This window comes from Phaethon aethereus (assembly GCF_964289735.1).
Source record: "Phaethon aethereus genome assembly, chromosome: 3".
In the NCBI taxonomy this organism is placed as follows: Eukaryota; Metazoa; Chordata; class Aves; order Phaethontiformes; family Phaethontidae; genus Phaethon; species Phaethon aethereus.
In genome coordinates, this window is record NC_138576.1 from 89,764,252 (window position 1) to 89,789,227 (window position 24,976).

The following is a 24,976-nucleotide window of genomic DNA, read 5'->3' on the forward strand; positions in this document are numbered from 1 at the left end:
AAGACTTTCTCCTTAGAAATGCAGCACTGTCTGAGCCCTGCTTCTTGCTCTGACACAGAAATTCTTTAACCATGTTAAAGAATAGTAGTTAGTTTCTCATGTTCTTCATCTGCCAAATGAGGTGCACACAATTTTCCAGTACTGCCATGCTGCAGTGGACTTAATTTATGGGTTTTGTAACAGACGATAAGCTATAAAATTTCCTACTACAGAGGATTCTGTAGAAAATTAAAATAAATTATTTTAATGCAAATGGCTGGGAAAAAAAGTGAGTCCTCTTGTTTTTGCAATCATGGCTCTCAGTGTTAGGCAGGGTTGTGTACAAAAATCTGCTCCTGAGACAGAGTTCTGTAAGTTGTGAACAGCCTGTGCTCTTTCTGTTTTGGCATATGTGATCAAAGCGCCTTCTAATTCAGAGCAAAATTTCATTTTAAAAAATGTAATGTGACAAACATACATAGGTATAAAACTTCCCCTCACAGAATTATAACAACAGAAATATCACATATCTTGGTTGAAATCTGTCATGAAGATTTAATTGCTGGTCATCTGAAATGATGATTTGTATTTGGTATGAATTTTAAAAATTAGCTGTTCTGTAAGAGTACAGTCTGTTATGTGACTTTCTGCAGAAAGATAAAAATTTGCTCTAACCGAACTCTGTGAAGCCATGCACTCATTTTGGAGCAGAATTGGACCTCAGCTCATGCATCCTGTCTCTCAGCAGGACTAATTGATTTGAGCTGTACAACTTCTGATTGGAGAATAGGCAAAATGAGCTCATGTCTGCCTGCAAAACACCAGGTAGACACTGTAATTAACAAAAAGTCAATTGAAATTATAGCACACATCTTGATGCTGTTTAAAGTGGTTAGTTAAGGGTAGGGAAATGATGAAGACCTCTTCAGAGCAGGATGCTTGTCTTTTTGAGAAAGTAAAGTAGCTGATAGGCTACCTTATCACTGAAGGAGCACTGGTGATCTCTAGGTGAATAATTTTTGCTTTCTTATAATCCCTCCCCATATCCTACCTTTCTTTGCAACACTTAAATTTCATTTTTACACAGAAGAAAGTGCAAGAAAGGAAATCTTTGTATACTGTCAAAGTAACATCACCTAAAGTTACAAAAGCTGTGATAGTCAGCACTACAACTGGCATTATCTTGAGGAGCAAAAAGGTATTATAATTAGTTTTGAGCTTCTGGAAGCAAGTTTCAGACAGTCCTGTAGTCTTTTAAGTAGGGACATATAGAATAAAATCCCCACAAAAATCTATTATTTCTTTCTTCCTGCTATTAGATTCAATTATGCTCAAAAACCTGGTACAGTGTACGAAACCCTTTCTAGCCACCTCGACCCCCAATCTATGCATGGAGATCAACAGTTGCTCCCAAGGCTTTCCCTCCTTCCACTTCTTTTGTCCTCTCCTCTGTTCCCTATCTGTTTCATCCCCTTTATGCCAGTTGCAGGACAGAAAACACATTTAGTGGTAATCACTACCAGCTGGTCAAGCACTAGAATTTGGGGTATCAACACAGAATCACACAGAATCACAGAATCACTAAGGTTGGAAAGGACCTTCAAGATTATCAAGTCCAACCATTAATCCAGCGCCACCATGATCAACACAAACCCATACTGCCTTATATGAATTATAACAGGGTCAGAGCATGGATGGGGAAGAAAAAAAAGAAAAGCTACAAATCTTGAAGGAAGTTTCCTGTCAGAGACAAATTTTCACTTTAAAAATTGTACATTTAATGAGGATTATAAATGTCATTTGAACAGACAAGTAAGTTATATAATGATAGGAATGAAAGCTGTTATTTTGAACATCAACTGAAGCATTCATTGGCAAAAGCCAATGGGAATGTAGTATGTTTTTGCTTAAAAAGGTAACCTTCTGCCCTCAAAGAGCATGCAATTCCATAGAATGACATTGGTATAAAACCCAAATAATATACGTAGAGATAAACCTGAACATTTGGTTTCTGAAGCAAAATTTAAGGACCAGACACTCCTCCATCTTGCCAGCTCTCAGTATTTTATTATGATTCCTGCAATACACTTTGTTTTCTTAAAGCTTCAACTGGGGAAACCATGCAATTATTCAGGAATCCCTTCTTTCAATGCCTACAAAAAAGTAACATTCATGACTCATGATTTCTTAGTGCTTCAGGACTGGCAACACTGTCTTTGGCTCAAAAAAAGGCCTAGATGGCTAGAATTTTTGCATATAATTTTAGGAGTGATTAGTTTTCCAAATATACAGCACCATCCGATTTAGAACTTTCATTCTATAAGGATTCAGGCAATCATTTTCTGGCTCAGGAATCCTAATTTTCTGCTGCCCAAAATACATTTTGGTCTTAGAATTTGAACAGATTTCAAAGCCCAAACCAAAATTAAATTAAAAAACACTAAATGCCACATGTCTTCCTGTCAAAAACATGCAAAGCCAACAAAATCTGCCTAGACATGAGACTAAAGCTGAACGGAAACAACTTCCATCAGGACATAAAAACTTTTTGAGGTTCTCATAATCTTGCATGCTTTTTATCACTGACTTGATAAACATGATTACTGTGTATAGCATGAGCACTCTAAAGTGTGGTTGGGGCATAAATGCTATTTCTGGATAAATCTGTATCACACTGCAGCAGCTACATCCAATGTAATGATATCTCTTCTGGTTTACAACCAAAATGAGGTCTGCTGGTATCTCCCTCTTTACATAATTGTGAGATGGCCACAGTGGCCAGTGACCTCCAACTCCCCATGTCTCGGTTTTCCCTGTGATTATAGGTGGTCAACAACTCCTTAACATGAGTAAATTGTTATAGTGTCCTCTGATAAGAGAGCACTACAAATGTGCAAAAATATTTTTACTTCTCACTGGCCTAGTGAACATATCATATTGCAGTGGTTGATATTTTCCTGGCAAGGGTCCAGAAGCCCTATCAAGTTTGTTCCTGTATGGATAGTAAAGCCATGTTCCTCTTCTACTAATCTCAGCTTGACTTACTATTTAGCTTCTCATTTCTAATAAATCTTACTGCTTATTTACTTTCTATTAATTATTACACAGAGGATCTCATTCTGTCTAAATCTAGTATAATTGTGAACAGGGTAAGGCAAGTTTTCTACTGCTTATAATTATTTAAGTTTTCTTGTTGCCTCATGACTTGAAACAATGTTCATCTTACCACCTCGGAGCACTCAATTTGTTCAGAAACCCAGTCAGATTCGTCCATAATGTGTGTTTTCTCTCCCATTAGCTCAGATCGTGACCTCAGTAATGTGAGTAAGAAGCTCATAACGAGTAATGTAGTTTCATGTACATAGGTGTGCAAATTCAATACATGGCTATTAAGAAAACTGAGCTTACCCTGCTGCAGACAAGCAGTAAGGCAGTGTGGAAAGAAGTTGTACCAGATCCACCAGGCAGAACACAAAATGAAAAAGAGTAGCAGTTGTGTAAGAAGAAAAGTAATTGGGTGTTGAAAATAATATTAAACTGCTGACTTGTATATACCCTCATAATTATTTTCTTTTCCTTCCCTTTCCCGTAACAGTTCTAAACTAATATTCACTTCGTATCTTTACTTTCTCACTTATGCCCACTTTTTTCCTTAGACACATCCTTATTCAAAGCAGTATGTACCTCAGACTGAGACTTTTATTTCCAGGTAAGTCAAGAGGGCACCTGCTTTAACACAGTGTATATATATGTATATATATAAATTCTTACGTGTTCCTTAAGGCAAGTTTTCCTTTCAGTATCAAAACCAGAAGCAACAGTCACAACAAAGAGACCAGAACCTGAGCTTTTTAGAAAGTTCTGACTTTATTTTAGTGCCTCATTGGAGTCAAAGTTTTTTAGAAAATATAATACACCCACATTAGGTGCTGCCATTTTAAAGCCTGTATTCACACAACTGCAAACAAACTGGTCCTAGCTGCCCTACTTTATAACTTACATTTTTCCTGATTGCCATACAAATTACTTGTAACTTACACCATACCTGCTTCACCACTGATTTTAACCTAGAGACTTCTATGGGTTACAGACAAGTAATGCTAAGTCTAAAATTTACTCATAGTTTCACAGCTGTAGCACAGTCTGCATGGTGGTCATACCTGCAAGGGAATTCTACTTCATTTCTCACTCCAGAACCACCCAGGGCCACCTGAGGCCCTCTCCCACTTTGTAAAAGCTGCTTGTTACAAAGAATTGCTTTATGAAATTTACCCAGAAAAATATATCCACATACCTAAAAATAAGATAGCTTCAGAATTTGGAATTCTAATAATTAACTCAAATGCATCCTGGGAAGATGCATTAAAATCCACTGTATATTTAAATAAACAACCCATCTTGGTGAATTTGGAAGCAAAGATGAAAGTTATGGTATATGGATAAAATGAAAGTGTCTATAATTTGGCTGAACAAGAATGCCGGACCAAAAGATGTCTACACTTAATAGCTCCACAAAGGTATACTGCATCCTAAAATATTTCTTTTGGCGAAAAGGTAAGCATGCAAAAGCATTTCTGTTGGTTCTCCATGATATTTTGCCTAACATATTTTACCATTTATTTATTTTGATGGCCTACCATCTTAGAGAAGGATACATTTAAAAAGAAAACACTTCCTAGGAAAGAAAAGAGATACTAATTCTAAATTAGAATACGTATGCCCTTGATCTTCCCAGAGTTTGAAGCAGAGGCATGAACTGTATTTCCATTAGGTCATGATTTTGAAATGACCAATAGCTAGGACTGCACAGATCATTAGTGCGTGTAAAGTTACGTATATACACGTGTCTTTGCAGGCCTTACTAAGCAAATTCAATATTGCATTGCTGCAAAAGACATTTACTTTGAAATGCTTACCTAGCCACAAATGATTGTTTTCAAAGTAATACAAATGCTGTCATAAAAACAAAGCTGAAAATACCTTAGCTCAAACCAGAAATCTCTTGAAAAGGATATTTTGAAGTATGTTGTAGTGAAATGGACAAGAAAGAAAAACCTTGTCTTGGTACTTTCACTGTCAATGAAAGGTTTACTACAACAGCATGGTTGCAGCCTGACAAATGCTTATTGTTGCAATGACTTAGTGAACACTGCATTCCACCCAGAAATATTGCAAGTGTTTCCATCAGGGTAAAGATGTTCAAATACAAACAAAATTAAGTGCCTAGAGGAGGAAAGGAGGAACAAGAATTTATCAGGATTGCTAGTGATTTATGAGAAGTAATGATTATGGGGCCCAGGCAGTGTGAAGAGATGATTCTATTTATCATTTTCCCCTGATAGCTATGTGCTAGAAAGTGGCATCAATATATCATCAAAATATTAAGCTGGTGGCCCTGCAGTCTGGAATTTATTTAGGGAGATGTCATTGTTGCAGGTGTCTGTGATGGAAGGGAGGACAAGTTAATTACCTCTTCACCCATCTGGATCTCTCGGACAGAGCGAAGTAAAAGTTGGTATCCTTCAAAAACGATCACGCAGTTTGGGTCACAGCTGTGGTTCAGTAAAGACATGCTGTGAGGGGTAGTAGAGGGGGAGAAAGAGAGAGAAAGAACTTTACACAGGAGCCTCCACTGCCATTCTCCTTTAATAATTTAAAAGTAGCTAACATGATTACATCCGAAGTATCAAGCAATTAAGTTACAAAAAAAATAAAATCCCTGGTAAATCAGCTGCTCTTGGTTAGGGGAGGAGAATTAATGCTTAGAAGATTTATATTCATTGCTAATAGGAGCCATGCCTAGTTCTCTTCACATGATTCTGCCTTCTGTGTACTCAGGGTGGGAGTGAGGTGATGGCCTCCCAGTGACTCTCTGAGAGGCCTGACTCAGGGGAGAGGGCAAAGCAGGCAAGTAAGGAAGAAGGCAACCTGGACAGTTCAGAGCAAAAGGTTAGTACCTTGGGACTGTGTTTTACTTCTGCTGCTTCTGCTCAGTTTCAGGGCACTAACCTTATCGGTTACCCCGACCACATCAGTGGAACTGCAGCTCACAGGGGCCAGCAATCAACCTGTATTTCATATCACATAGAAAATGGAGTACGCTATGTCCCAAAACCAAAGTACTTTGTGTACAGAGTTGAAAGAAACAGCCATTGCCTCTGTTTTATGCGTATTTCGGTTGAGCCTCTGTTCTTGTGGCGCGTGACAGCTGAAGCAGCACAGCTCATTGGGGCGCTGCAGCCACCCTCAAGAGACACACACCTTGGTGGATCTTGACACAAACATGCCCTTCCCTCTTTTCTGAAGACGGCTGTTAAGAACAACATCAACAACATCCACTATATACTTTTGAGTCTGATGTTCCATTAGCTGAGAAACAACTGACTTTGCTAGCCCAACATCAATCCAATAGCAGATACGGGGCTGATAGTTCTTCCCCTGTGGGAATGACCCTGGCATCGTCAGGCTGGAAGAAGAATTTTTGGCTTATCCAGGTCCTGGCTTCCTTTATTTGTTTTCCTTGTCTGCCCAATTCAGCAACTCAAAATCCCAACTGTTGTTGGTAAAATAGAGGATGTTGCTGAGGGTCAGAGCCCTGCACCAAACCATGTTTATTCAGTTCTTGACTCTTAAAGGAGCTATCAACAGGAGCCTGACTCTTTTGATATCCCTTCTGGCTTCATAAAATATCTGTGGTTAATCTCCACATGAACCCAGTAATGTAAACTGGGAAAGAGCCTCCATTTCACTTCCTGTGAGATCACTGGGCACACTCTCAAAGCTGCTGGCAAGGTGATGCAGAGAAGGACCACAGGATTTTATCTGTTTTAAAACATATTGGGATGCTGGAGCTATCAAGCCATGCAACAATATACAACCTCTTAATGAGACTAAACAAATTTCATCTCGTGGAAACACTAGTGGTTTTGATGACAATTTCACCTGTAAGCCTATGAACTGATTTGGAAGGACATTTGCCTAGGACTTGGGAACCACAGATTTAAGCTCACAATTTTCCCATCTCAGAGTGATTTGCTACAGCAAAACTCAAATTGCTCTGAACTGACTTGGGAAAGAATGTCTTGCATACCTTGGCATTGTATTATCACAGAACATAGATAGCCACTTTCTTCAGAGTCAGGGGCTTTTTTCAACCAGAAGAAAACCTTTGACTAATAATAATGCTCCAAAATAATGTTCTATTTTTCCCAAGTATGTGAAAGGATTTGTTTCCATTCAACTATGAAATCAAATGACTGTTCTGTATTTTTCATAACACTAATTCCCCCATCCTCCTAACTGCCTTTCCCTTATCTTTACCACAAAGCAGGCCTCAAGATACTAAGTGTCCTTAGTCAAATCTTACATGTGACATTAGTAGAAAAAGAAACAACAGTGACAGGCCCACTGAGGTATTCACAACATAGTTCAAGTGCGCATTTACCAAAAATTGAGGTGGTAAAATATAGTTTTTAAACTATACTTACAAATTTTCCACATTAATAATTATAGCTAACTAAGTCTATGAAAGCAAAGCCTTCCCTGGTACGTACTTCTTCCCTAGTAGAAATAATTCAAATATTAACATCCATCTCTCAAGAGGCTTATCTTTTCACCTTAACTGGTTTCTTAGTTATGGTAATTTACTAATAAATGCGTTCAATCTTTTTCTTTCAATTACCAGTTCAGAAGGTTCTTGGCTGCAAAATATCTCTATTCTAAAGCAACGCTGAAGGTGTTTCTTTTTACTAGTCCCAGTCACACATTTTTGACATCAGCATTTATCCTTACTTAGAAAAGACTACCTCCTCTGTAAAAATAAAATATAAAGATGTATCCTATTTAAACTGTTTTAACTCTATAATCAGGACTATTAAGAATGTTTTCAACTTGATCGTAATTTTTATTCTCCTTTAATTTATTTGCATTTCCCAGTTTCTTGTTTGGACATGTTACCTGTTGCTTTGATGGCCCTTAGAGCTACCTAGGAAAAAAGGAAAAAAAAACAACATAGATATTTTCCTGTGAATGAAACAGTGTCCACAGTACCTGGGATATAGGCCAACACCAACATCCTGCATCTCTCCATTACTGATGGTGAAACAGTTACAGGTCACCTGTAAAAACAAGGGAAAAAATCCAGGATTACCAGAATAATTTGGAAACCCCATACTCAAGTGAAAAAAAACTTCCAAAATAAAATGAAGGGGCAATTGTTAATTGGATGGGAAACATTCAAGCCCAACACTGGTGCTCTTTCATTTTAGCGCAATCACATCTGGGACACACTCTCCTGTAAAACTGCAGTCAATTAAAAGCAGAAATATTAGTATCCTGCAAAAATGTGGGGTTAAACACATGCAGAGGCCCTACTTCCCTGTCCAGAGGTGAAAAAGAAAGCCACCCTACACAGAGCCTGAGAAGCTCAGCCCAGAGACAACATAGCAGATGACAGTGACTGCTGATGAAAAGAGTGTCTCTTTCCATGTAGGGACTCTTCTGGTGCCAGGCTGTCACAGCACCTTTTAATGAGTACCAGTAGAGCCCAAAGAATATATATGGGGCAGTTTTGAAGTAACTAGCAGCTTTGACTGTGGCAACCTGATATGGGCATAAAAAATACAAAGACTGGGCAATAGCGTATCTTTCATGTTTCAGGTATTTTGCATGTAAAAAAATACCACAAAAAAGCACGTTCAAATTGCCATTCAAGAGAAAAATAACCTTACATTTGATCTCAGATATTCAGCTTGACAGTGTATTCTTCCATCATATATTACATGCAAAACTAAAGTGGATTTAGAAAAGAGTGGAGAAAAATGGAATTTGCTTGCAAGTAGATATAGCCCTACCCCAAACTATCAGACTGAAGTTTCATGGTGTTCCACTCAAAGATAGATCAGCACTTTGTAAATGATTAGCAAGTTCCATTTTCATGGGCTTAAACAAGAACCAGAACCCAATTCCTAATGTATTTTATAAATATCTGATTATGTTCGGAACAGCTGATTTTGTATTTTTAAAAATTTTTTAGATAATCTGTTGGTCCATTACCAATGACACACTAATAAAATATTTTGTGTAGAAAACACTGCATGATAGTGCGTTTACAAGAAAAGTCCCAGGTCTCTTCTGCATAACATTAGATTGCTAATATCATTAATTCTCATTAGAACAGAAAATGAGTTAGAGTAGGATTTGGCAGACATGAAAATATGATTTGAAAGTTGCAGTTTTATCTATAGAGTAATTGCCCAGAACAGTAAATTACACACCTCTATTTTAAAGAGGTACACTGAACAATTTAATAGTATATATCATCCTATAAATTGACAAATTATTATTTATGGGAGCATTAACCATAAGGTGAAAATGAAATCCTCTTTCAAAATTTCTCATAAATTCTGACAGAAACGTTAATTTAAATAAATGTACATGCAGTAGGGCATGTGTTTTTTTAAATGGTTAGACAATACTTTGATTAGTCTATTATTTATGTAACCCATTCAAATGTTCCTGATCAATTACCAAAAGCACACATCTTAATTATTTCTTTCCTGCTGGCATTGCATATAAAGCGTCAGACAACTTCTGAGCAAAGACTAGTCCATTTAAAGTGGCAATTATCCTGGTTCTAAAAATATTGACTTGATTTTGGTGTTTATTGAAAAAATAATGCTTTCCAGGTAAAAGAGAAAGAAAACCAGCTTATGTCGACCATAGCTCTCTCTAATGGATTATGAAGTAGCAGAGGTCAAACATCTCTCAGAACTAAATGAATACCTCTTCCTTGCAAATCTCCTATTATTATCATAAACTTGTTTATATTAACAATGTTGAATTTTGATCACTGTAGAGTTATAGAGACTGTTTTGTCATTTTCTATTAAAGGTATGTATTCTATTATGTGAAAAGTTTTACGCTCAGAAGTTGCAATAGTTTTACTTTCTCCTTTTCATAAAAATGCATTCACTTTTCTACCACGATATACATGAAGAAAAATGTGAGATGAATGGATGCTCTAAGATTCAGACATCAAGACCATCTTTCAAGAGTAGTTTCCCATGAGGCACTTTTTAAGCTCTCTGTTTTAGATATTTTCACAGTATGCAGTTGCATCTCAATACCCCAGTGAGGTAGTGTGCCATCTAATTTCTAATTATTTGCAGTTTCAGATATGAGACTGGGAATCCAAAATATACAGGGCCAGATCTAAAAAGGTATTTAAGTATGTAAACAAAGGCAGAAGTCTAACTGGTCCCATGAATTTTGAGCTAGATGATTTTGCTCACAGCCCTACCAGAGCCATAAGAAGTTTCAGGTTTGATTAACCTCCTAACCTCCTAGGTTAGTGTGCAGACTACACCAAGTTGGGTGGGAGTGTTGATTTGCTGGCAGGTAGCAAGGCTCTGCAGAGGGATCTGGACAGGCTGGATCGATGGGCAGAGGTCAACTGTATGAGGTTCAACAAGGCCAAGTGCCAGGTCCTGCACTTCAGTCACAACAACCCCAGGCAACGCTGCAGGCTTGGGGAGGAGTGGCTGGAGAGCAGCCCGGCAGAAAGGGACTTGGGGGTGCTGGTTGACAGACGGCTGAATATGAGCCGGCAGTGTGCCCAGGTGGCCAAGAAGGCCAACAGCATCCTGGCCTGTATCAGAAATAGTGTGGCCAGCAGGAGTAGGGAAGTGATCGTGCCCCTGTACTCGGCACTGGTGAGGCCGCACCTGGAATCCTGTGTTCAGTTGTGGGCCCCTCACTACAAGAAGGATGCTGAGGTGCTGGAGCATGTCCAAAGAAGGGCAACAAAGCTGGTGAGGGGTCTGGAGCACAAGTCTTATGAGGAGCCGCTGAGGGAACTGGGGTTGTTTAGTCTGGAGAAGAGGAGGCTGAGGGGAGACCTTATCGCGCTCTACAAATACCACAACGGGGGTTGTGGTGTCACGGGTGTTGGTCTCTTCTCCCAAGTAAGTAGCAATAGGATGAGAGGAAATGGCCTCAAGTTGCGACAGGGGAGGTTTAGATTGGATATTAGGAAAAAATTCTTTATTGAGAGAGTGGTCAAGCATTGGAACAGGCTGCCCAGGGAGGTGGTGGAGTCGCCATCTCTGGAAGTGTTCAAAGAACGTGTGGACGTGGCACTTGGGACATGGTTTAGGGGGCATGGTGGTGATGGGTTAATGGTGGACTTGATGATCTTGAAGGTCTTTTCCAACCTTAATGATTCTGTGATTCTAGGAGACAATCTTTCCCTGCCTTTTAAACTCAGGTATGAAAAAGACAGTGATACACACATAATGTGTACTACAGACAGTAAACTTTGTTATGGTTGCTTTCTGTCCTCTGCAAGCAGAGAGAGGAATTGAGATGGTGATGGTGAGAGAAAGATCTCATCATTTACGGTGTGAGAAATTCTGATATAATGACAATCCTTCACAGACAGTTAGCAGCTGGTAACAGGTATCAAACATGAAATCATCTGTCAACTGAGGATGGGGTTGTTTGGTTTTTTTTGTTTTAAATTTGTTTTGAAGTCTCTAAAATCTACTTAATTTCCTCTACATTTCTATTTATGTAAACAATGAAACAATGTAAACTTTTAAGACATTTTAAATCTCAAAGTTAAAGATCAGTCCCACCAAAGGGAGTTCTGAGATTTCAGACCAAAAGTCTACCACAAGAGTTATGTTGTAGACCACACCTCCCAAGAAACAAAACGAAGGCGGCATTTCTTTTACAGAACATCTGAAGAAAAATCCATTTTCCTAGCTTCCCAGGATGCACAGACATTTACATGCAGCTCAAATAACAGTTAAATCTGGAGTATCTAACACTGCTTGCAGGGGAGCACAGGTAAGCTTCTTGTTCCTGAGGCAACTGTTTACAGATCAAAACCTACTGAGACTGGAAGTTAACAGACTTCATTTCTAGGGGAAAAAACCCCAAGGCAAAGCAAACAACGTTTTTCTCATGAATCACAGTATTTCTTTCAGGTTTCATCGTCACCTTGCATTGGTTTTTTTCTGCCTTAACTGACCTACTTCATACTACAATCAGGTTCTGATTCTGTGTGATCCCAGATTTTAAAATAAGACAGAATAAAGAATTCTCAGCAATCTGGCACTTCAAGAAATGGGTTCTTCCTTACAAAGGCATGGCCTTGTTATCTTAACTCCTGCAGGATCGTTTATCTCGGGTATTTAATCTGCGTTGTTGTTCAGCTTGTCCCTTCTGATTCCTCTAAAAATTCCTCTCTCTACAGCTATGCAGCACTAAAACTGCATACCCACATAGGGAGACAGAACAGTTTTCACAGTGTTTGTTATACCCCCAAATAAGGAAAAATGCCCACATATTTCAGAACTTCAAAGTTGCAAAGTCAAATTCCTTACCATTTCTAAAATGTCTGAAATAACACATCTCCCAGCTTGAAAACTGAGGGAAAATTCCCAGTGGAGAGTCACAAACTTTTCAAACCTTTGCAATGCAAAACTTACTTAGGAGTATCCTAGAGCTCTCAAGGCTTATCATCATAGCCTGGACTGGCCATACAGTTCAACTAACAATTTAAAGAATCAGTTCTCAGTGTCTGAGTTGCCTCCATGGCAATAAATCCTGCACGTTTATTTAAAAGGAACTATTATTTCAAGCGACAAACAGTATTATATAAACTGGTTGAATTAAATAAAAAGATCTGTTCTTTTGAGAGACTGCACATGTTTTGGAGAGGTATCCTCTAGACAGTAAGGTAACCCAAGTAGAAGACATAATCTTTCCCAGACTGGTAAAAACACAGAGAGTAAACTAACTTTACTGACTGACCATTACTCTCAGGCATACTTTATCAGAAAAGAAAAATTACTGCAACCTGTTAAATTTTATTTCCTCTCTGAGTGACATATGAAAACTCTGTAAATTTGCACTGTAAGGAGGTCTCTGTTCTCAAGGCATCTGGAGCTACTGTCTGAGCAATCTCTGTCTGTGCCAGACCCACAGTCTAGTGGACAGCCATGAAGATTTATTTGGGGGTTTGCATTTGACAGGGTATGAAGGCTTCAGTTTAGCAACATACCGAGTTCAATTTGCTTTCAGTTCAGACCTCATTCTTATTGCTTTATACCATGGATTTGCATTTGGGTTAAATAAAGCAGACTCAGACGGAATAGCAGGACATCCTAGATTTGGAATTTTGGACACTAAGACAATGAAAAATGTCAATAAGGGAGTAAGGGAAAGAAAACAAATCATTATTGGTTAACACTTGCTGCACAGATCAAATTACAAACACCAGGACTAATAATCAATCATTTTTTCTCCATGTGTTCCTGTACATTACTGCAACACAGTGAGGCAGCTCTTATAACATGCGTAAGAAACCCTCACAAGAAGGGCTACCAAAGGTTATATTGCACTGATAGGGTCGATATAATTTTCAGCTTTGATATACAATGACTCCAGCCAGGCCTGCAAATAGTGTGTCACAGCTGGCATATTCTAACCCACCACCAGGAAGAAAGCCATAACTAACACTTTTTTCCCCCTAATGTATGAACACAGTGTAATGTAAATTAAAGATAAAAAATTAAAGATTAAAAAACCCTTCATGGATGATTAAGTTTCTCATTCACACCAAAGCTGACTGGGTATTCCTGGTCATTGGCATATATTTAACAAAAAATGCTGTAACCAGTTCTCATGTTAACAGGCTTCTCAAGAGACTCAAATGTTATCCAGGAAGAAGGGGTGGGCAGTAAATGCTATGCGAGGGGCTCACTAATTCAAATGACCAGGACATAACCCAGGGACTTTCTAGCACCACTACATCCCACTGTAGCTCTGCACCGATAGCTCTTTCCCACTTGAGGATGAACAGACACCAGGCACAGATGGTTGATAGATCCCAGCTCTGCTAATGACTTCATTTGGCACATGGAGTGCTAGAGCAACAGCACTAAGCACGGCAACAGTGCTAAACTGTAAAGGCACAGTATGCCACAGCAGTGACTGACCTGTCAATCCCATTTTGAGTGTATTTCTTTCAGCTGCTCATGGCCACAGCCCATGACACCCAGGCTTCCCCTGCAGACAGAGCTTTTCGCTTTGAAACCTCAGCTCTGTCCACTGGACAGGGTATTGGAGAGGGAGAGGAGATGGGACAAGGTGGGAAGGCGTACACTACCAGAATGCTGTGCTGAAAGCAGCCCTGTTACTAGGCACATTTGCAAACTAGACCTTTGCAGCTTATATATACACACTTGCATGTTTTACTAGATCAGGAACTTTGAATTCAATTCTACATTGCATTGGGACCTACCTACTGGCTTCCACAGGAGCCACAGAAGCAAAACTAGATGACAGAGACAGCAGAAGGATCAAAATAAACTGAGGAACGGAAGTGTTTTGTTTCAGACAGAAATCAAAACATATTAGAATGTCTTTGGGAAAGTTCTATCTTATTTGGATTTTCAAACTAAGGAAAGGGTACAACTAGTTAACTGTGATATTTGCTCAGATGCCAAATTTTGCTGCAATACCATGAAAATTGGAGGTTACATTTCTTTCACACCATGACTCAGCTTGCATATATTTCATTTTACTTCAAGAACAATTCATCCTATTAACCTCTTGTGCCAAAACGTCAATGTTTTGGCTGAACTAGAGACTAACATTACTTCAGAGCTAGTTACAGCAAAGATGTGTATTTCACAGTTTTATAATACACAAAGATGTGTATTCCAACTATTTTCATAGTTCTTCATCTTATGTCTTTGGAGATCTTTCTTCCCATCAACTACCAATATTTCAGGCCTTTTTTGCTAGCCTAGCACATAAAAGTTTCTGACAAGTGTGCAGAACACAGGTATCCCTTGCACAGGGTGTCACCACCTACAAGCCAGTAGACCAGAAATTTGGCCTGACATTAACAGATGATTTAATGTAAGTGTGCTTCAGGCATCCCTTTTTAGTACTCAGCTAAGTGGTGCAATTTTGACTGGAATGGAATGAAAATAGGTCATGGCAAATTACCTCCTCTCTTCTTAACCCCACACATACTTCTCCAATCTTTCAAATAAAAATATTTATCTATGCAGCTAAATATATTTGCTTACTAAGAATTTCAAAGCCATCATTACTAGGACAAATGTTATGTTTGCTATTGGTACTTTTTTTTTTTTGGTAAGTGTGCAAGATGTAGTTACAAACCTGAGACTTGAAAAGGTAAAGCCTGAAACATGCACAGATATTGCACTCTTTGGGTAAAACAAAATATCTTGAAGTTTTGTAGAATTCCCGTTAAGAGTTTTGTGCAACCTGTGCTAACCTTTTCACAAATTTCTCCTCTGACAACAGTTAGCAAGTCTCATGTTCCCTTTGGTGAAATTCTATCTTTTACCCAGCTCTGAAAATATTATTATTCCTGCTTTTTTGGAACTGAAATGCATCTATTTCTGGAGCAGAAGTGGAGAGAGGGAGCTGCAAAGCCACTAATGGATCATATTACAGTACGCTTGCAGCATTTGGCATTATTAATCGGAGTGGAGTGGAGGCATGACATCCTTTGCTTCATCCTCATTTTCCTACTGGTAACTCCACTCCTGTGAAATGGGGCAGAGTTATTAACTTGATTTCAACAGCCACTGCATGCCCGCCTATTGAAAATAAACTGCCTGTTTATCGAATGAGATCAAACTTCATGGGCATCCAGGAGTGTTAACTGCCTTTGTATTTATCTTGCGTATTTTGTTACAGATAGCGGTTTATCTGCTTTGTAATGGTATACTCAAAAAATAAATGTTGGACTTAATATGAAAAATTAGGTTGAGATTCAGCTATGGTTGCTGGTATGAAAATTACATAGGCAAAACCAAAACATTGATGAATTAATCTTGTATAACTTCAGCTAAAAATACATGTGGAATAAATTACTATCTGTCATCTCCTTCCATTATCCAGATGATTTCCCCATACCAGACTCATAACTGCTAGGCAGCCTAAGTTAGGTGAGATGAAAACTAAGCTAAATGTTTCAGGGTTTGCCGACTTTATTCTCACAGATGCAATATAATTGTTATTCCTTGTGGAGGTGCTTGTTGAGCTAGATGTTCAAGTATGTTTACATCTTGAAGTTCCTCGACCATAAGTCTTTGGATTTGATCTGTTTGGCTTAGTGGATTTTTGCTTCTCCTTCCTCTTCTCTTTTTCATCTTTAACTGTTGCCCAACAGTATCTTTTCTACTGGGGGGGCGCAGAGGGAAAGTAGGGGGAAGATAAAAATCTGGGAACAACTTTTTTCATACCATTTCTTTAAAGTTGTTTCCACCAGGAAATTTCTGAAAGCAGTAAAGCTGATAATATTTGAAGAGGAGGAAACCTCAAAAAGAGTAGAAAAAAATTAAATGTCTCTTCCAAAATGTGATGGCGTAAAATGAGTATTTAAATCTTAAAAACTTAAACATAAATAAAAGGTTTGATTTTGAAAATTCTTCTGAAAAAAGGCAACAAAAACATTAATCTTGATTAATTTAGAAATGTGGAAAACTTTTTTTTTTTGAGAAAACCCCCACATTTTCTAATAATTTTTTCATAAGTGGCATGTGGTTTTTGAACCAGCTCTAGTCTCACTTTGTTACTTGAGTCACAGCCTAAAACAGAGATGACTGGGGAGTTTTAGAACTGAACCCAAGACCTTTTTTTTTAAGTGTGGCGAAAAAAAATACACAGAAACCACTCATGCCAGCATACGACACTGTAAACCCGTGTGTGTCCATATCACTGCAAAGTAAGGCTAACCACAATCTACTTTGTTTTGTATTAACCAGACAAAATCTGAGGCTCTTGTAATGTTTGCACATTGAGGTCCAAAAGAGCACTGATAACACTGCCAGTTCCTTCCACTTTTCTTATGCCCTTTCCCTATACATAAACTACTACTACTCCTTTTTATAAAACTGTATGTCAAAAGAAAAGTAAGTATTGTTCTATTCATCAAATCATTAAAGCAAAAAAAAAAATTTAAAAAGCACTAAAGTTATTTAGATATAATTTATTTTTCAACATTCCTATCATTCAAACTGGGTGATATTACCACTTCTAAGAATCAGTGGGCAAGACATACCCAAGATTTTGTATGTCTTGGGTATATTATCTCTATATATAATCCAATAAATACATATAGATTATGTATACTCATACAAGATTTTGTAAATCCATCACCGTCAGTAGTCTAAACCCCGTTCTCCCCATTAAAGGCCTTTGGAAATCAGTAAGGCAATAGGAAACACATGCTATGTTCTTCCAGATAGTTGGCAGATGAAACATCTGCTGAGAGCAGGTCATTCAAATTACATGTAAAAGTATAACTTGAAAATTATATGAGCTCGTCACAAAATTTCATAAATAAAATACCATCCTTTTAAAGATTTTTAGTACTCGATTAGCATATGCCTGCAAAATGCTTTTGAACTCACCCTTACTCCTTCCTTCCACAGACAGCATATGAACAGTGTTGTCAGATACAATGCCTGATGCTACTGTACCATAGGGAGTGTTCTGCACAAGAAAGGCTAGAGCTGCCTGTGGCCGGTGAAAAAGAGTGGAGTACCAGCTGATATTCATCAAATATATTAAGTCCAGGTGGCAATTAGAAGTTTAACAGGACGAAGAAAAAATGTGAAACAAAAAGCCCACTATGTATTTAATCCCGAAATACCTAGCTGATTGCCTTAATGAGAGGAAAGAAAGGGGTGACTGCCTATTAAAGGCACTGAATAGATAGTTAAATCCAGACCGTAGTTCTAGACCCCTTTCCAACTGAAAGGAAAAACCAATTAGACTGTGAGCATGTGTGCTGGCACACAGAAGGGTGAATATGACCATATCAGAAAATAGCAGAATATGGTAAGGCAGAAAATAGAAGTCAAACTCTATTTCCTTCTCAGGACAAAATAGAACAATATGACTTTTAAGGTAAAGATGTGATGCATACAACAAATTAAAGCCGAAGCAGTAATTTTAAGGCCTGTATAACTCAAGTACTCAGTATTCAAGGGGTTCTTGGATTTCCATAGGATGTGTGCATTCTTAGTATGTCTGAAAAATCAACTCCCCAGGCGTTTCCCAGCCAGCACTTTTTCCCCCCCCCCCCCACATCTCTATTTTTTTAGTCTATTTCAAACGTTACTCTGACCAGGAAACAGTTGAAACAATTTAATTTTCAGAATTCCATAACATTGGACATGTTTAGTCTCAACACAGTACATACGCTTCTAGTTACTGTGAGGCATAGCTTTCATGCTGATGCCACTTGTTTTCTCATTCCCATAATGGTAGTCTGACATTCTTGGACAATCCTATTTGATGATAAACCACAGTCAGTCAATGAAATCTAAAAATACCAAAGACAATGTGCTAGCATTGTGTGCTATATTTGACCATATTGGGAAGTTACATGGAGTTAGGTCAGGGAAAAACACCAATAATCCTGCTCTACTCCTTTGGATCCGCAGGGTGCATTTGACACCCAGGATTTAAACCAGAGCATCTCAGAGCCTCATTTCCCATCAGTAGGCTAAGGTGGGAGACTTTGCTTGAAGAGGCTCTCTATGTTACAACGTGCTCCATTCAGAAATGCCTGAATAGTTGATACTGAGTAACAGAAACCTCTATTTCACATTTTGTTTGGATTCTTTTATGACTTTTGAAAGCACCAGTAGAAAAGAACTGTTTTGTTTCCCCAAGAGAAGGCACCATGGACATATTTTGGGTGGTTCTATGGGAACAAGGCTTACGGCACCCACAATGCCTGTACCCCAGAAACTAGTAGAGGGAAGATCGCCATCTCATCCATCAGGATTCCTTAGCAGAAGTGCCATTACTTCAACAGAACAGATAATAACTCCCAGTATATTGTTCTACCTACAACTGAATAGAATAGATTCTCCCCTGAAATAGCATTTTTCTTTATTGTACGAGACTAGTAGTAGCCATTATATAGATTTTCTGTATTGTTACTATATGCAATTACTAGTTAGGGAAAAAAATGTAATACTTGAAGGCAGCATTAAGCTACACTTTAATTTGAGTAAAAGCCACAGAGTAAAGAAAATATAATGATTTACTCCAAAATGAACTCATAAATTAAGTTCAAACAGAGAACTCCTAGTCAATGTGACATCAAACAATGAGTTGACAAAAGAGCTGTAAAATAGCTGCATATAGAGTAGCTTTTAATAGCACAGCTAGAATCGGAGCTTGCAGAAAAAGTCAGGAAAAAGCTAAACTCCTATGTATGCTTCCTGCCTAACGAACTCTCTTATGGTATACAGACTGTAAATTGGTGAGAAAATGATCAAGTAATTGCATTATATGATCTTTCACTTGTAAAGAAAAGAAAAAGTATTTCATTTTTGAAAAGTCTCTACCAGATATCTTGAAAACACAGAATTAAAGGAAGGTTAGACAAACACTACGTTGAGCTCACAGTTCAAATGCTTGTGGGTAGCTTACTAAAGTTACATTACATTACAGACCTGTATGTAATTGCTGTCTACAGGAAATACTTGCATTAGGAAAAGAATTTTCTCCTCACTCCTTCACCTTTGCCCTTTCATAAACTCACCAGCAAAGAAACTTCCTAAGAGCATTTCTGTGACGAACAGGGCTTTCCCCACCTCTATGACATGAACTAAATCCAACAGCCAGGAATAGAATCTTTCCACTTCTCAGAAACATGATTTTAGCAAGTATTAATTGATGAAGGATATGCTTTTATACAAGGAAGTTTGAGACAAAATCATCCACTCCCTGTTCATTTCTCCTTGTTTAGAGTTCACATTTTTTCGAAGCTTGTAACACAAATAAGCGTTTGTACTTATATTAATGTAAATTGGCAGTGACTTCAGTGGCATCAGATGAGTTTCACAAAACAATTAGGAGAAAAGAAAGTTCACAAGTTGAACTAGAATTAAAATTTCTGTGAGCATTGAAATTGGGTGATCTAACTCCATGTGGTTAAAATTCTGTACATTTCAGACAAAACAAATCCTTGCCATTAAATATCCACAAACTTTGGGTTGCTTAATTCTTAACCTAAGCTTTTCACCACAAATGAAAAAAATTTAAAAAATAACGTGCAATTTTCTTTCACTCTTTATTTTTTTCCTAGCTTGAGATAGCTTGAAAGGCACTGAAACTTCGCATTTATCAAAAATGTCTGTGTTTTCCCAGCATTCAAATGATATACTGCCATTTACAAAGTGACTGCCATAACCATGTACTCTTTCATGTGAAAGTGACAATTTTGCCTACCAACGAGTATCAAATTTTCTTTATTGGAAAAGTTGTATTATCTTCCCTCACATATACAAACCGGGAAAATAAATACCAGTAGTATACCATAGAAAGCTGATGCATACCAATATGCTTTAATTTAATTTTCTTTATCTTACAATTTTTAAGCCAATTCAATTGTTTTCATAACCCTGATTCATGATTTCAGAAAGTTGAAGAACAGACACAACCTCTAAATTTCAAGTCCAAACATTCACTAGTTTGAGAAAATTACAATCGTGTTGTGTTATATATTTCAAGCAAGAAAGATGGCCCAGATGGCTGTGCTTGCTTTACAAAACTAACAACAGATTTACAAAATATCCCTTTGATTCACAACACTCTCCCAGTGCTTCATGCTATGTTTTCCTGATATGCAGATTCACTCTCAGCAAATCTTTATCTACAATTTTCATACTCATTTTGAGCTTTTTTTTTTTTGTTTTGTGCAAACCAGGTCTTTACATATACCCAAGAAAAAGAAACCAGCTAGACAAAGTGATTTCAGCAAGCAACAAGGAGCAGCTGACAATTCTATTACACCTGACAAAACCCAGAGTGACAGGAAAGAACATAAAAATTTCTGGTCACAACAATACTAGTGAATCCTAGCAAATTCCTCACCTCCTCCTTCAACGAAAACTCTAAGTTTATAACTTGAAGCTCTCTTAAAAACATCACAGAACTAAAGAAAGCGCAAAATTGTATCAGAAATAGGAACCACAAGGCACAAAGTTATTCAAATCTACTGTTGATTTTCTCCTCATAGTTTGCATTTTGGCAATGACTCTCTTCCTTATGGTCATACTGGTTTTATCCCAGCACAATGCCAAAAAACTATATGCCAAAATACATTCTTCCTGGATGAACTAAATCCTTTAAAAATCAATATTCTGGCTATGATTATTTAAGCATTTATTATTTAGGAGCACATTTTCCTTTCATCTAGGACTTACCTCTCATCTGATTTGACTGCCTATGAAAATATTATGTTTAAATTGTTACATTTTCATTAATAAATGATGTAAAACTACAAAGTATTTGATAAGCCAAGATGTTTCACTCTAAGGGTCCATTCATGATACACTATGAATTTAAAACACAAATTACAAAATCACACTAGGTAAGATTTCATTGACTGTTAGCTCTTGTGATGAAAGCTATATGAGGACAAGCAAAATAAACTAATACCTTTCTTCACCAAGAAATGTGGAAATAATTCTCTTTTTACGTTATGTCTGAAAAGAGTGATCTGTTACCTTAATTCCTAATTAAGTTACAAATAAAATGTATTTTTAAAGTATTTTACATGCTGTGCTACTCTTGGCCATTCATCTCAAATATAAATCAGCTGTGTGAAATTACAGAATTGCAACCTTTAGGTAATCTAACAAGAATTTCAAATATCAAGCTTTCAAAGACCAAATACCTCCACTTTTTTCTTTTTTCTTTTTTTTTAATATTTAGCTCATCCTAATGAAAATATGAAACATTTTGAAAGTTTGAATAATGATCTAGTCTTTGTGACCATTCTTTCCAGACTGAGTCCAAGTGTTTTGTCATAGACAGTCAGTAACAACACCTCCCCAGTGAAGCTGAAACAGGTGCCCCTTTTCATTTGCGAGGTTCTTTCTAGCCATGAATGAAATGCCCAGTTCTCTTAAACTTCATTGTTATTACTTTTTTGAAATTTTATACTCTCTGTGATAGCACCATATCGAACAGTCTATTGATCTATTAGCACATGATGGGTCATTTAAATCAATCACTCAGCATAAGACACTGAAAACAAAAATATGAAAATTATACCTTAGGAGAAAATAGAGACTTCTAAATCTGTTTCTCCAAACTACGTTGCCAACCCTCCAGTTGCATACCCATGATTCTTAATAAAAAAAGATAAGAAGCAGGAGAAGGTAAAGTCACAAAAACTACAAAGTGACTGAATTAAGTAAGAGAAATAAAATTGAAACCCAAACTACAGGAGATAATGCATTAAAAAAATAAGTTCAAATAGATAACTTGCTTCTTTATGAGCATTTATTAACAGTTTTGTTGCAGAAGTATGGAGGAGAGAACTTGAAAAAATAGCAGTCGAGGTCAATGGTGCTTAATTTCCACTAGTTATTGCTTAAAGGTGTTTCAATACGCAGGCCCCAATAGAGTATAGGAAAAGATAGCGTTTTGTTTATAAAATGATTACACATCTTAATTCACTCAGCAGTTCTAAGCAGCAATCCAGCTCTGACACAGTAGTTGCCCCTAAGTGCCTGCTGGCATGCTCTTGAAGGTGCCAGTGCAGCAAATGACTGCCAGCAGCAGCTTTGGCCTCTGCACGTGAATGCAGGGCTGAATTCAGCCCTGTGAAGCTGAAGCTTCACCCACCTGTGGATCTCAATTTTCCTGACTCCAAGCCGTGGTCACCAATTCACAAAAACTGCCTCTTATTGACTAAGGAGGCCTTTATCTGCAGGACAACTGAGGCTACATATATCACATGCTTTGCCTTGTAAAGGGAGCTGCATAAATACTGGGATCTATCCACTGACACCTTCTCACCCAGTTAGCACGATTGTCTTCTGCTGCTTTATGAGTAAAAAGTTTGTTTAAGATTGTCACTTAACTTTGTACAAACTTGTCACACATTTGAAGATTGAGAAATAAATCTTCTCTCTTTGCTCTTCTTTGAGAAAGAGTTTGTTGCAAGCACATACAGAGTTTTGTTTTCCGCTGAGCTTTCTCACTAACCTCAGAAGGGTGGCTCACAGGTTACCGCTGCCATTTCTTACCCGCTTCAGTAAACCACCCTGCGCCCCACGGCCCACGAACGGTTCGTCCATTCGCTTGCATATAACTAGTTGTGTCTTACTGTGTCTAAAGACCTTGCAATATGACTACTGTAAAAAAGGCAATTTTAACTTTAGACTTATTTTTTATTGAATAGACATGTGATTTTCATGCAGAATCTGGTCACTGGGAGGATTCCCAAAGCAGAAGAGTCAGCGACAGCCCCAGGACCTGTGCATGAGATGGGAACATAACAGTAACAACTGTGTGGGGCAGCTTTTTAACATGTTGCTTATTGGTAAATGTGCCACTGAGTAATACTTGACAGTATTTAATGAAATAAATGCAGAAGTCTTTTACTAGAGGAAACATGTTAAAGTGAGAACCAAGTGAAGCACATGCAGTCTTGATAAATAAAGGATGATCTGTTTGTACCACAATACTTCCATGAGGCTGGCCAACAACAGCAAAGGGCAAGAAAGCTGGACCAGCCTTTAGAAGAGCTGCATTAGTACTGGCATGTGGGGAGATAGAAGCAGGGATGTTTTTGTCAAGACAAAAATAATGATTGAACTTCTACATAAAAGCCATTATTTAAAAAGCCCCATTTATACCAATCTGACAACTCTGCTCCAAGATATACAAAGAGATGGTTGCAAAACAAAGCTCACTGCTATTTACTCAGACTTCTCTCTGCCAGACCTGTGTGCATGACTATGAACATACTCTCATGCCACTTCATGTGTTTGTCTAAAAAAAGACATGTTATTTAACAACACAGTCTTTGGCAGAAATCTAGCTATAAAGCCACATATTTTGCAAAGCAAGTATCCATACTAACTAACCACACAATAATCGAATGTGGATATTATCAGTTTCAAGATTATTCACAAACAAAAATTATGCATATTTGAATTAATAAATATCTGAGCCTGTACATTCCCTTCACTTCCATGAGTAAAATTGTTTATCCTAATTAGAGCTGAGCAAATAATTTTCAATAAATCGTTTGCCCTCCAAAAGAAGCTTCTGTCTTTACTTTTGGAATCCCTGAAAGTAGATTATAAATCTGTCAAAATTCATTCAAAATCAGCTCAAATCTTTCTTTCTTGTTGTTGCTATTTTTGAACTCAGTAAACTAACCATGAATTATGTAATAAAAATTCACACTTGAACATTAACATTGTGACAGTTGCTGAGTCTGCACACGTTGGCTGCAATAAAATAAAATACAATAAATAAAACAAATAAAAATAAAAACTGAAAAAACTGTAGCTTATTGTGATTGCATCGTAGCATAGATGCTAAATATAAATCACAACCCCAAAGACAAGCTGGAAGAAGCCCTGCCCTAGAATAGTAGCAATTAGTGGAACAATGAATCTTGGAAAATATTCTTTATTTTTTAGCCCACACAGAAATTGTTACCCAGATCATCCCGAGAATTATGATTTTGGGGAGGTTTTTTTCTTTTCTTCTCACATTATCATCTTGTTATTGGAACAGCAACCACTTAAATGCTTTCTGAGAACTGGGATCAAAAAATAATAATGCTTCAAACTCAGGAAGTAAAATAATGAAGAATTTCATCAGTAGGGAGGAAAAAAAGGTAATGCTTTTGGAGATCCTTTCCTCATTGCAGCTTCTCACAGAACTTTTATCCTGCTTCTCCCTTTAGCAATTCAGCTTTGTGACTACAGGCTGAAACTGGAGTTCAGCAGGCCTGAAATACTATTATTTGTCTGTATATCTGTAGCTTTATATTTCTATTTGCTTAAGGACATAAAACAATGTATAGACATTAATTAGTTAAGCGTTATAACAGCCCTGTGAAGAACAGAAATGCAGAACTGAATCAGCGAGAGGTTGCATGTAACACCAAGGC

The 24,976-nt window shown here is 37.6% G+C and overlaps 1 protein-coding gene across 1 annotated transcript in view; it reads right to left on the reverse strand.

Moving 5' to 3' along the window:
• Window positions 1-24,976, reverse strand: part of SMYD3 (SET and MYND domain containing 3) — a gene marked incomplete at its 3' end in the record, with an annotated part of 420,719 nt that overhangs the window by 80,151 nt on the left and 315,592 nt on the right. Inside the window, exons 6-7 of the mRNA XM_081998098.1 lie at window positions 8,029-8,096; window positions 5,450-5,552 (exon numbers count right to left, since the gene is read on the reverse strand). Of these exons, the coding sequence (XP_081854224.1) occupies window positions 5,450-5,552; window positions 8,029-8,096 (171 nt within the window). The remainder of the gene's footprint in view (window positions 1-5,449; window positions 5,553-8,028; window positions 8,097-24,976) is intronic.